The sequence below is a fragment of the Argiope bruennichi genome, chromosome 8 (assembly GCF_947563725.1).
Source record: "Argiope bruennichi chromosome 8, qqArgBrue1.1, whole genome shotgun sequence".
Lineage (NCBI taxonomy): Eukaryota > Metazoa > Arthropoda > Arachnida > Araneae > Araneidae > Argiope > Argiope bruennichi.
The window spans coordinates 129,271,378-129,286,217 of NC_079158.1; the positions used below are offsets into that span (position 1 = coordinate 129,271,378).

At 29.3% G+C, this 14,840-nt stretch overlaps 1 protein-coding gene across 1 annotated transcript in view; it reads left to right on the forward strand.

Annotated features, from left to right (window-relative positions):
• Positions 1-14,840, forward strand: part of LOC129980571 (uncharacterized) — a 191,550-nt gene that overhangs the window by 83,018 nt on the left and 93,692 nt on the right. Inside the window, exon 2 of the mRNA XM_056090928.1 lies at positions 2,985-3,129. Coding sequence (XP_055946903.1) covers positions 2,985-3,129 — 145 coding nt within the window. The remainder of the gene's footprint in view (positions 1-2,984; positions 3,130-14,840) is intronic.

A 14,840-nucleotide genomic window follows, 5' to 3' on the forward strand; every position in this document is an offset into this window, starting at 1 on the left:
TCTTACTAACCCAATGCCCATTTACTCTGTAAAAACCCAGATATGCAAGCAAACAATAATTGATGTTAGAATTATAATGAAGCATATTATATTGGAAGGAACATTATAAGAGACTGACTAGTGATTTTAAAATGCACTAGAAAACTTTAAAAAAACCCAGTAAGTCACAGATGAAACAGTTTTTATTTTAAATTTTACGTGTATCTGTGGAATTAAAAAATTATAAAGATTTTAGCATTTTGACAGATAACAATTAAAAACAGACTTCAGAATGAAGAAGTCAGTTATGCGTTTTTTTTTCTTTTTTAATCTAACAAAAAAGATAGATAACAAAAAAGATAGATAACAAAAAAGTTAGATAACAAAAAAGTAAGTAAGCTGCTCTCAACTTAATTTAAATTACAGATCGATGTAAAATATTCTTTTTTATTTAATCAACAAATATCTGCCAGTCATATAAATAATTGAAAATATTTATTTCTGTTACTTTTTTTTATAGAAAATGGGCCATATTGAAAAAAAGCAATTCGAGGTTTTATAAATATCAATAATCAAGATCCTCCTATCTAACTCAAAAGAAATAACAAATGTCGAAAATAAAATTTGGCAAGGAAATTTTCACTTTTTCTTCTGCTAATATTGTGTAATATATTTCCCATACCCCACTGAATTTTTCTATCATCACCCACAACAATTCTTATATTAATAAGCTTCTTCTTTTTTATAAGAGTTACATCTTATATCAACTGGACGGAGACATACCGGGGTAATCCAGAACAATCTCTAGCTGATGCCTCCCAGGGGTTGTAAGAGATCGATTTTTCCTTCAGGGTCCCCTATCACAGCGTGAGCCCCAAGCGATAAATTTAATTAAGGTATTGCATAGCCTTAACGATCCCCAATTATTAATCCTGTGTCAAATGTCACGACGCAGAGCACGCAGAAGTGCTTGCCTTTTAATTAGCCTGGCGGGGCGGAAGGCTCTCCGTTCGTGCAGAATTGTCCTTCATCAGTCTACCAGACGTGTATTAGTGGCGGAGGGTAGGCATGTCCCACTAACTCAAGAGATATTTTTTTTTCAATATATTAGCATATTTTTTTTCTTTCTTTTTACTTGATGCAAAAGTATCCGTCAAATTTCTAGCAAATTCGCTCTTTACCAAATATTTGGATATGATTAACCATTTTGCCGTCCTCTCCTGTCCCCGAAAATGTCTGTTTTTTCTCAGTTTTTCCCCGCATTAGAACAAACAAAAATATAATCTCAAACAAGTAAACATTTATAAAGCGTTTTAAGCGTTTAAAATGTTTAAATATAGAAGATCGTTTGAAGCGCGATACGGCAGTCCTGAAGAAGTTTCACTTGAACCCGCTAGACGCGTTAGGGACGACGAAGAGATTAATGATATTACAAATTTCTTAAAGTTTATAACTAACTACCAATGTTGCAGGAAAAGAAGGGGTGGAAATACATACAATAAAGTCACGATTGAGTCATAAATTTTTGCTTACATAAATTGTTCAACATATAATTTATGAATCCTTCATTTTGCTTAATGTATGTTTGTAAAGTTATGTTTTTCTTTCATTAATTAAACTGAAATGGCAAAAAAAAACAAAAAAAAAAACGATTCCTTGAGTGTCATCTCACATCCCCATCCACAACTGAAATACCAAGAATTTTCGCTTACTGTTACATCATAATCTTTGACGATTTCTCAATTTTACTGAAATATTATGATATAGTTATTTTTTTTAGATATAAAATTATTAATTGTCATTTATACTAGCGAAATAATAAACTTTAATGATAATTTGTAAGCAATTCAAAGGTGATGTTAACAATTCTGAGAGTCACAAACATCGCATTTAACGTTACCCCGCATATATACTTGATATTAGTTTGTTACAAATTTTCGATAAAATGTGATTAAGAAATTTATAATGAAAACAAAAATTAAAATTTTATCTTTTATTTTGATATTTAAAAATAAAATCGCAATTTGACGAGAAGATATTTGACTAGGAAATATTTTATTGTATCCAATTTCACGATATTTGTTGAAGGTGTTTTGTTGTTTTCTTTTAATGAAACTTCTTTTAAAAATGAAATACAATAATTTCAATAAAAATACGTCCGTATATTACCGTCTTGAATGCCCATGACTTGCCGAATGCCGAAATCGAAGACAAGATTATAGCACCTTTTATCAACCTCCTACTTTCTTTTTCTTTCACTAAATTCATTTTTGCTCGAATTTAAGAATTGTTCTTTATTTTTGTAATTTTCAGAGGTGCTACATTTTCGAACGTAAAAGTGTGGGCTTATGAAATTAATTTCCGAGTGTGAAAAAGTGAACTTAAAAAAATGTGGAATACAATATTATATTTAGAATTCTTTTCTTCAAATTACGAATCGTCTTTGATAGCTGTTTTTTCATTGTTGTCAAGTAATTTGCACCTAATGACCCCCCCCCACCACCACCACCAATTTTTCCAATAAAATGAACAATTCCATTCTATGAAAAAAAAAAATTCTCGTGTTCAGAGAGATTGGAATCCACCCTCTCCACTTTCTCAAATAGTCAAACTATAATTATTGTATAGATCATTTTTTGCCTTTTAAAATGTTATGTAGATCATTTTTTGCAGCTATTATATCTCGAGTTACATCAGTGAAAATTTGGACAAAAAACAAAAATAATTAGATCCATTTTTATATTTAATTAAATATCTTAACAAATAGATGTTACGAAAATTTAAAAACCACTTATTGAACATAGAAACGGCTTACGAAAAAGCATATCCAATTTTTATGCTACTTTTATGCTACTATGTTACTTAACGTTGTGAAAAATGCATGCGGAATAGAATATTGAATCAAATTTAAAATCTTCCGATTTCCCAAAAGTATTGATAGTTTCATTAAAAAATTGTTTCTATAACATTCACAAGTTTTCTAATATTGTATTTGTTTGTTCTAGTGTCTCTGGATCCCCGTCCGGTGGTTATTCCAATCCTGTCTTCTGTGATCGGGTTTCCTATCGTCGTGTTTGCTCTCATTTGTGCACTCCGCCACAGGGCAATGAAGCTGCGACGCAGGGATCAACTCAAGAAGCTGCAGTCGGGGTGAGGATGCTTTCTTTTCCTATTTTCTGCTATTAAGTGCAGGGAATGGTGGTTACCTAACGGAGCCTTCATTTAAACATGATAATGTGGAACGAAACGAAAAGAGAGTGGATTTTTAAATTGTATATAGGCAATCCCGAAGTAATAATTGAATGTTTAACACAGCATTATATGTCTGGCTGAGGGCAATTAAGATACAGAAAAGTAAGACATTGAGACTCGCTAAATTCTACGGAAAGAGTCGAATCATGAGAATACAAATGATATTTTTAAAAACTGAATATTGTTAAATTCACTTGTATAAGGGACAGAAATATCACAAGTACTCTCGAATGCTATCAAAGTAAGAACTTAATTTAAACCGAATTAATTCAAACATCATAAATAACAAAAAAATTACATCATACCCTTTATTATCACACGCATTAGAATTATATTTTGACATACATTATGAAACCGACAGCTTCTGAATAAGTTCATGGTTTGCTTACTCTGTAAATGCTTCATTTAATAATTTGTAGTTACAACTACAATGTGAATATATATATACTTTTGAGTGGAATTGGAACGTTGAATGAAGGGTAGACCACAAAGCCCATTTAGAAACAAAGTTTACTGACTTTCTTTTACTGGAATAACGTATAATTATTTCACTAACTTTCTAAAAACTGTTTAACAACTTTTCTCAGATAGAACCAGACACTATCACAGTGACAGGTGGTACCATTTCATACAAGTAATGAATTCAGTTCAAGGATAAGAATCTCTTATGTTTTAACTTATTAAATCCCGATGAGGCGATGCAAGAATTTTCCTCCAATAAACGAAGAATTGTAAATTCAATTCCACTTCTTTTGCCTAGAGGCGCTAAAATGCATTTAATTATTAAGTGCACATGAAGTTGAACAATGTCACTATTTTAAAGCTTGTTCAAATCGTTTCCATAATATTGCAAATGCTTTGATCTTAATGATGTCTAATTTATGGCAATTTAAATGAGATATTTAATTTATAAATATGTACTGATAATGTAAATATTTATTGTTGCAGTAATATTTTTAATATATTTCTGACATTTATATCTTCAGTTAATTAATAACTCAAATAGTAATGTTTAAAAAGAATCAGTTTGTAGAAAAACCTCAACATTTAGATTTTCCTATAAATCATCTAAAATGGCACTACCTTTGCTGTAGATATATTTTTTTTAATTTTCTGATGATGTCTGATTAGATCATGATTTTTCATCATCACAACAGTTATCAATTGTATCTGCTTGAAAGAGATGTATTTGGTCCATTAAAAATTATACATCTAGGCAATGAACAATTGGATTTTAACGTCAAGTGATTTAGGTAGTATTTGGTTCGCTAAATTGAATTACTAAATCCGATGATAATATAACAGAAAGGTAAATGTAATTTCAAAGACAATTACAATGTTACAGACTCTAAATTTTGTTAAATTTACTTTGAATATTTATTATAATGGTGACTTTTTACTTTCATATGTATATGATAGACTGAGGATTCATCAGTATCTTCTGCATCATGCAGCTATTGTAGATTTGTTCATACAGATTCTGTTCCAAAGTGTTGTCAATCTAAATACATCATTGAGCGCCACAGTGATACCTTCTAAAATTGTGAGACATTTCTCTAAAGCTCAATAAAAAAAAGAAACAAGCAAAGAAGAATTAAAAATTAAATCAAATGTCATTATAGACCATTCTGTAAAATTAACCATAGAGGCATTGAAATCAAATGATGCTCCAGAAACTAAAAATGCAGATAGGTACTGAAAAGAAACTCTGCTTCTTTAAAAACAATGTGCTTATAAAATTTAATTCTGAAGGTATGTATGTATTTTTATTCTTCAAATTATAAAGTCAGTAAATATTATTTTCATTCTTTTAAAAGCAAAACATGAGTGCATTTTTAAAGGAGTACACTTTTTAAAAACTACACAAATAACTTGTTTCTAAGTGTAAAAATTCCAGGTTTAATCAGAGATTACTATCTTACTATTAGATAAAACTCATTTTCTCATTTATGTTTGGCTTTACTATAAGTGCGGATCAAAGATACAGGACTCTTGATTAAAGGTTCAACACTTTTTTGTACCACCGTGTAAGGTTTAATTCAAAAAATAATTAAAAAAATATTGAAATTGAATTATTTTGAAAAAATGAATGCAGAACTAATAGAGTTCAAATTAGCATCCCCAATTTAATTGCAAATTTAGCTACTAATCCAGTACAAAATTTAATAATAAAAATCTGGCAAGGCACAACTTCTCTCCTATTTTGCACAGCTAACAAATTGAATGATAAAAGTTACAAATTATTGACAGTTTTCTGAGAAATGGAATGGACCCAAATTATTTTCCTTATCATCCACTAAGTGATAATTATGCATTTATTTGTCATCTAAATGTCTTTTGGCTGAATCTTTTCTGCAAAATAAGACTACATGCATTTTCTTCGAATAGTCAAAATTCAAAGGCATTTTGTCCAGAGTTCCTGGAAAAATAAAAATAAAATGTATAAAGTAGAAAGTTTCCGCATATTTTTGTTCAAACAGTGTATTTAAAAGACTTCTAACTTCAAGCATAGGAACAAGAGAAACTTTTGAAATAATACTTTTTTTCGGTGAAAATTTTGCAGGTTAATAAAAGTTCCATGTTACGATCTCGTCAAAGAAACTAATGCTTGTCATATCGACATTACTGCAAACTTTTAGAATTACGAACCATATCACCAAAGGAAAATTCTTCACCCTACGACGAACAGAATTAGCGTTCCATAGAATTTGCACTGAAATATTTTGAAAATTTATTATTATTCAAATCTTTCTCTAAACAATCTCTGTTAAATTATATATTTTCAAATATAGGCATATATAGTTCATCTCCATAAAAATTTGCCATAATCCATCTTCCAATAACTTCCAGTAAATTGACACTTAATTAGGGACGTGCAGTCTGTGAGACCGCTAGCAATGGATTTTCAGCCCCTACTATTCTATTTTTAGCTCAATTGAATGGATTGACTCAGTAGCTTCCAGTTTTCTGACCTTCAATACACGTGCACTTTTTCAACCGATTTCAGCGAATGCTTTTTAAAATAATTCAGTTATTTCTTTGAGCGCGGTCTCTAAGACCGAACCTGCCTCTTAAGTATGGTATGGTATAGTTAAGGTTTTCTGGCACGGTGTCAAATTTAGGACAAGCTGCGCCATCCACAAGGATATTTAAATAGTTCCATCATAAAAGTGTAAAATGTCTAAATAAAACAAGGATACATTGTAAAACGTCAAAAGTTTAGAAGGTCTATGATTTATAATGATTTGGCACAAGAATAAAAATAAATCTTAAATTTTAAGTGCTATGAAAGAAACCAATGGCTTTTAAAAAGTCAAAAAGTTTTAAGTGAGGTTTCTCCCCCACCAGGTCATGTAAATTTAAAATAGGCGAACGAAAGTGAGTTAAATGATCAGAAGTAAAATTAGAACATTGAGTAAGAATATGTGCAATAGAATTGATCACTCCACAGTTCGTACAATGAGGAGCTCGTTCACCAAACAACAAATGTCTGTGTATACCTTGTGTGTCCAATGCGTAGACGAATCAATTTTACATCTGCGAATCGGTTTGGCAAAACTGACCACATATTTATTGTTGGTTGAATAGCATGTAGTTTGTTATGAACCTGCATATCTCAAAATGCTTGCCACTTTTCATCGATATATCGTTTGATATAGCTTGATACATCACAAAAGGGAACAATGAATGGATTTATATGAGAAATGCATGATGTATTCCAGGGAGGAAAGCAGAAACGGTCAATAGACAATATGCTCACTTCAGAAAGTTGGGTGTCTGAAATGAAAGATTTCATGTGTTCATAAAATGAACAGATAGCCGTTGGACAAGCATTATAAATTCGCTCTAAGAATTGACTGAGAGTGGTGTAAATCAAAGGATGCTTTGGTGTGGATGAAATTTTAAAATAATATTGCAATGACAATTTCTGGCGACGCAGAGATAGTGGAAGTTGATGGCCCATCACATATAAGCTTTGCACTGGGGATGTGCGGAAAGCTCCAGAGCAAATCCTCAGAGCAGAATGATTTTTGGTATTTTTGGTATTTTGGGGATTTTTTGGTTCAAGAGTTCAGAGCAGAATGAAGGATAGTATCAAGTTTTTTCAAAGCAGTATTGCTGGTCGAGCCATATGCTATACAGCTGTAGTCTATTCGAGATAGAATCAGAGCTTCATAAACTCGGAGTAATGATGTCCTATCAGCCTCCCCCCCCCATCACCAAGATGTGTTGGAGAGAACCTTTAGAATATTTAGAATTTTTTCACATTTCTTTCGTAGAAAGGAGATGTGAAGATGGAAAGAAAGCTTTCGGTCAAAAATTACCCCGAGAAAACGTACTTCTGGGACAACAGGAAGAACTCTATTGCGTATATAAATTTCAGGTTCAGGGTGAAGGCTGCGTTTTCTTTAAAAGTGAACGCAACAACTTTTACTTGATTAAAACTGTGTATCCATTCTGATCACACCATTTGACAAGGCTATTCACAGCAGTCTGCAGCTGCCTTTCAATCAGTCTTATGTTTGATCCCTGACAAGAAATATGCAAATCCTCAACGTATAATGTGCCTAAAACTGATGAAGGAAGTATCCCAAGCAGCAAAAGATCGTTGGCCAACCATCGCCCCACGGAACGAGCGAGATTGGGGCGAGCTCGGAGGCGATCTCGCCCCGACATTGATCATGTCCCCCGGCGGTTCACCGCGCGATGGTCGCCCCGACTTGTTTTCGACGAATTTGCCGATCCTTTGGCGACTTGTTATTATCACGGGCGACGTTATACCAAGCATTTCGCGACCTGTTTTATCAATGGGCGACCCAATACCAATCATTTCCCCATGTGTTTTAACAATCGGCGACCCAATACCAATCATTTCCCCATGTGTTTTAGCAATGGGCGACCCAATACCAATCATTTCCCCATGTATTTTAGCAATGGGCAACCAAATGCCAATCAATAGGCAATTTATTTCCAAACACTTGCTGGTGTCAAATTGAAATATTAGTTTAATGGTTATTCAATTTTCTCAAACTCTAGAAACTAGTGTCATAATATTTAAAACTATCATACTTTCAAAATTTTGTCAAAAGACTGAAAATACGAGATATTTTGAATAGTTTACTTTTCTTTTTTACCTATTAATAATAGTGTTTGTTACTTATTTTGATAAATTTAAAATTCCATAAAATACTTATTTTCGATAAAATTCATGGAAAATGTCATTCTAACAATTCTTCCAACTTTTTTTAACTATTATTATAGCATAGATTTTACAACAATCTTACCCTATAAAATGTTTAAATGACATTTTTTTACTGCTCTTTAAAAAAATAAACAAGTGTTAAAATTATCTGAAATAATTTTAAATTTGATCCCCTGAACATCTATCTACATATAAGATTTATTTCCTTCATTCCTATTTATTTTCATTGTTTAATGGATGGGAAGAAATAACAATCATAGTTTCAATTACATAATTAATCAGTATGATTTTAACTGATATTAGAAATGTAAAAGTAGATGTATTATATATATTACCTATATCATCTGTTTTTAAAAGCTATTTTATAAAAATTCGAAACCGAAAAATATATAATTCTTATTAAAAAAATATTTTTTTTTTACTATACACACTTTTATATTGCTTAATGTGAGCAATAAACAAATAATTCCTAAAGAATAATGAATAAAACACAAATTCCTATTTTAACACCCTAAAATTTAATGCATTGGTTAAAAATAGTTTAAAACACTAAATTATATAATTCCTATTATATGTTTCTTCAATAGAAAATATTTTACAAGCACAAATTAATAAGTTACTTCAAATTTCTAATATTTTCATAATTTATGTTTAGTGAGGTTTAGATTCGTAGCAAAATAACCAAATTTGATCTATGTTAAGCCCCGAATATTTCACAAATATGTTTCATAAAAATTCCATATACAAAAAATGTAACGCTTCTTTCAATTTTACTGATTCTATTTACTATTGACTTTACAAAATTACTTCATGAAGAAATTTTATACCTCATTATAAATTTTAGTGTTAGCTAATGTCCAATAGATAACATTTTACAAGCACAAAATAATAATTTACTTCAAATTTCTAATATTTTTTTATTATCTATGATTAGTTTGGTTTTATGGCACAAGAATTAAATTTGATCTTTGATTAACACTGAATATTTCTCAAAAATTCCATACACAAAAATGCAGCACTTATTTCAATTCTACAAAATTCCTTATATTTACTATTAACATGCAAAGTTTCTTCAAGTTGTAGAAATTTTACACATTATAAATGTTAGTGTCGGTTGATGTCCAACATACAACATTTTACAAGCACAAATTAATAATTTACTTCAAATTTCTAATATTTTCTTGATCTATATTTAGTTGTTTGGTTTTGTAGCACAAGAACCAAATTTAATTAATGATTAACACTGAATATTTCACAAAAATTCCATACCCAAACATGGAACACTTCTTCCCATTATAGGAAATTTTATTTACTATTAATTTACAGAGTTACTTCATATTGCATTAATTTTAAACCTCATTATAAATGTTAGTGTTAGCTAATATTCAATAAACAACAATTTACAAGCACAAACTTACTCCTTATTTAATAACTTACTTCAAATTTCTAATATTTTCATAATTTATGTTTAGTGAGGTTTAGATTTGTGGCAAAATAACCAAATTTGATCTATGATTAACTCTGAATATTTGAAAAATATGTTTCACAAAAATACAACACTTCTTTCACTTATACGAAATCTTATTTATTATTAACTTACAAAGTTACTTTATGGTGTAGAAATTTTATACCTCATTACAAATGTTAGTGTTAGCTAATGTCCAATTGATAACATTTTACAAGCACAAATTAACAATTTACTTCAAATTTCTAATTTTTTTAAAAAATCTATGATTAGTTTGGTTTTGTTTCATGGCACAAGAACCAAATTTGATCTATGATTAACTCTGAATATTTCACAAAAACTCCATACCTAAAAATGTAAACACTACTTTCAATTATACAAAATTTCTTTAGACAAATATTTTTTTAAATATTATTTTCCACTCTTTATTTTTAGGAGAAAAGAAAAACAACTATGCAAAACAATTTATTTACAAAGACCTTCATTAAATAGTATTTTAGAAATACAAAGTAAAATAATAATTTACTTGAAATTTTTTACTGAATTTTCTGTAATGACTTATACACCCAAGCAAAATCCTGAAACTATGACTTATAATTTAGAAGAATAAATAATATTGACACAAAGTAATTTATAAAAAATTTATTTAAACTTTATTTATTATGTAATACTTGAAGAGTTTGAAATTTCTAAAAATCCACACACATTTATATAAATATTATATATATGTATAACTGAATCTTCAGCTACATATAAAAAATTATACATTTCATTTTTCCTGAACCTAGAAAACAATTATAATAGTAATTGAGATTTCGCTTCATTTAAAAGTACAAATAAAACATTTGTTGACAATTGGAGATGAGTAATTAACAAGCAAAAGTCTTATAGAACTTCATAAGCATAATATCTTTGTTCTGATACTGGACTGTGTAAGCAAACTTTATAATAATGTTTAGGATAATAAAGAAAAAAAAACTCAAACTAATGGGTGTAAAATTTATGTTACTGTTTTATGAAATGCGAAATACTTTGAAACTATTCATATAAGAGAACTCAAAAGTGCCTGCATAATCTCAAGTTTTAAAGAATTTTTTTTTTTGAAGTTTAAAATAAATACATTCTGCTAAACTTTTTTTTAGCCTTATGTCAAAATAAAAATAATTACACAAATGTTATTTCAATACCAAAATATAAAAATGTTATTTAATACTTTATTAACTTCTTTCATAGAAAAATTGTAAATGAAAAGGAAAATTAACTAAGCTAAATAGAATTAAAATCACTTGAATTGTCAGTCTGAAAAAATAATGAGGTTGCCATTAAAAAAAATTTATTCAAATTATATAGAAAAATAAAATTTGAACAAAACAAAATTTATGCCTTTCTAATTAAGGCAAATAAGTTTTCAGATAAAAAAATCAGAAATTAAAATTTACCTACTTGTCATTCACGCCTATCACATTGCAACATTTTGAAGTTTTACTACATTTTTCACGAAAAGACATTACATATTTTGGCACTTAAACACATACATCTGATAAATCCTTCCACTGCTCTGAGTAATTGCAACTGACCAGAGAGAAATTTTGTGATTTGGAATATCTTCAATTCTAAACAAGTTCTTAGGATATTAAGTGAATTGGGACATATAATTGTCTCGCATATAATTGTTTTAAATTTCCTTCTGATGTTCCAAGTCGGTAGAAACCATACTCCGTCACATTAATTGTAACTTCCAATATTTTGCTCTTTTTTGAAGTCCGGAATAGAAACTTGCACAGTAGTTTCCAAACAAATAGTGAGAAATTTTTTTTGTTTATATTTATAGATCAATTTTAAAATTTATTTTATCTTTAATTGTATTTTCAGTTTTGAAACAAAGGTTGCACAAAATTTTTATTTCATTGAATGAGAGATGTATTTCATACTTTGCCAGGTTGTCATTTGGCATTCTATAGAATGCTTAGAAAATGTATGAAATACAAATTATTTCATACATTACTGACTTGTTTTAGGCATTATATACAATGCTTGGCCATTCTATAGAATACTGGATTTCATATTTTGCTGGTAATACATATAAAGAATTATACAAATACTTTTCTTCAACTTCACTCTTCTTTTTGCAGATTTGATGAACCTAAAAAACATATTCCTTAATTAGGATAATGATTGAGCTTTCACTTCTTTTAAAAGTACAAATAAAATATTTGTTGACAATTGGAGATATGTAATTAAGGAATAAAATAGATATATAGAACTTCATAAGCTTGATAATGTTTTCAATCTGATAATGAACTATATAGGCAAATATTATAATAATGTTTAGGACAATAGAGAAAAATAATATAAACTAATGGGTGTAAAATTTATGTTACTATTTTATGAAAGGTGAAATAATTATAAACTATTCACATAAGAGTATTCAAATATAACTACATAATTGCAAGTTTTAAAGATTTTTTTTTTTTTTTGAAATTTACAATAAATATATTCTGCTAATCTATTTTTTTAGCCTTATGTCGAAATAAAAATAATAACACAAATGTTATTGCAAAACCAAAACATAAGAAAGCAATTTAATATTTTTTAAAAAACTTTTTTCATTAGAAATTGTTGTTAACAAAAGGAAAGGCATTGTAAATGAAATGGAAAAATATCTGCAATAATTTAAGAACAGACACACAAAAAAGATAGGAAATAAAATCACTTGAAAAGAATACAAACAAGAAAAGAAATGATAATGGTCGCTTACGCCTAACGTTAATAATATCACGTGCAATTCCATGTTTCAGGTAAGCAACGAGTTCGAACGGCTTCAACAAAAATAATCTTTTTTATTCACTATTTAGAATAAATAATATATTATTTACAAATATATAATAATAAAAACTTTACACTTACCAAGTTTCTTGAAATGACAGTATTCGTTGCTGGTTGAATTTCAAAATCCAATACACGCCAGGTGATTCATGGGAAATTTCTAAAATAGGTTCGCATAGCGCCGCCTAGGAAAAGCAACTTTCCAGACATCGAGGCGAATATGGGCCGATTGCTTTGAGCCGGTCTTTTTCACTAAGTCGCCGTAGGAGTTCGCCCCGATGAAAAAGCGATCTTCAGAGGCGACAGAAAAAAATATTGTCAAAATCCGAGGTCGCGCCAATGCAAAGGTGACATTGGCAAAATACGGGCGGCGTATATCAGATGGCTGCGATGCTTGGCCAATCGTTTAGCGACTTCTCTTGCTGCTTGGGTATTAAAAGAATTTTAGAAATGTGAATAATAAAAACCTTTCTCTTAGTGTCCCAGTGAAAAACAAGACTTAGCAGATGTCGCTAAAACCTGGGCCCTGAAATATCATCCAATTTACTGATCCTATTATGAAGGGTGCACCAGGCAATTTTAAATGAAGCAAAAAGATATTTTAGTGATAAGGATAATTGTGCAGAAGAGTTCTTGGATGAAAGTTCGCATTCAACTCCTTCTGATATGTATATTCAAACATAATTAACTTTTCTATTGATAATGTATTTTGAAAAAATTATAAAATTTTTTAATATAACAAGAGATATATATAGGTTGATTTTTATATTAGTTCTTAACCTGTATGTTTAAAATGCCCTAGAAAACCGTGCTATGAAAGTCACACAAAACGATAAAAAAAGACCCAATTTTACCCACTGTCAATTTTTTAAAAAAATTTTTCATATAATTGTTGAATTTTACATTATATTTTCTTCTATATACCTTCATATACTGTAAAAATGAATATGATTTAAAAAGTAATACTGTTTTTCAAGAATATTATTTATTGTAGCATGTCATTTGAGAAGAAAATGTATGTTCCAACACGATTACTTTTTTCAATGATAATATATTTAAAAAATTTCTAAAACTTATCTATATATGAAGAAAAATATCTGCAATATATATTGGCAGTTTTTCATTAGAAAATTTAATTTGAGTGTAAAGGAAATGCGGTCTCGTAGACCGCACCTCCCCGGTTAAGTCCTAAAATTTCACTTCCCTAGTTAAGGGTAGAAGCACTTTATTCAGCATTCTCATCAATTTTAACTCAAAATAAAGGATAACAATTGAGTCGTTAAGTGAAGGGCAATCGAGTCCTTCGAAGACACTTTCCTGGGATTGAAGCCTCAACTTATTGCATACTGAGATTTTACATAATTTAAAGACCGTAATAACCCTGGCTGTCAGATCTTGGTGTTAATTCCATGCTAATCGCGTCGCTAATGAGCAACTAGAGGGAGCGATTGAATCGATTTTGCTTCAGATCTCCCAAGTGTTTGTAAATGCACTCGAAAATGGAATAGTTACTTTGTAAAAGCTTTATGTAGCATAGTTTCGATTCTCAAATCTAATTTTGTTATTAGTGCATATCAAAGAATGAAAAAATAAATAACTAATTTTATAATTCAAAAACTAATAATTAAATCAGAGTTATTAAAGTTTACAAGTTGCTTTTCGAAAATTATTCCAATTAAAAATTGAAATTATTTCATTCCAATTATTCATAAATTAGAATTATAAATATTTTAACATGCTTTTCTTACTATCCCGAATCAATAGTAAAATAATATTTTAGAATAATATACCAATCAAAACAAAATCAAGAAAGAATAAAAAATATATTAAAAGAATGTGCTATCAATAGTGAAAACTACATGAGCGAAATTCCAAATATTCTTTAAAAATTAATAATATATTTTTACTTATAATAAAAATTAATGTGTGTTTAAATTTTGACGCTTTGAATTTGTGTATGTATATAGATTTTGACACTCTACAGATTAGACCTCTAACGAAGAATTTCCAAACATGGCATTTACATACTTGGGAGGACTGAAATGTGCCTCCCTGAAGAAATTTCCGAAATTTTAGTTAGAATTTTAATTAATTAAAAATTGAACGAAATTTTAC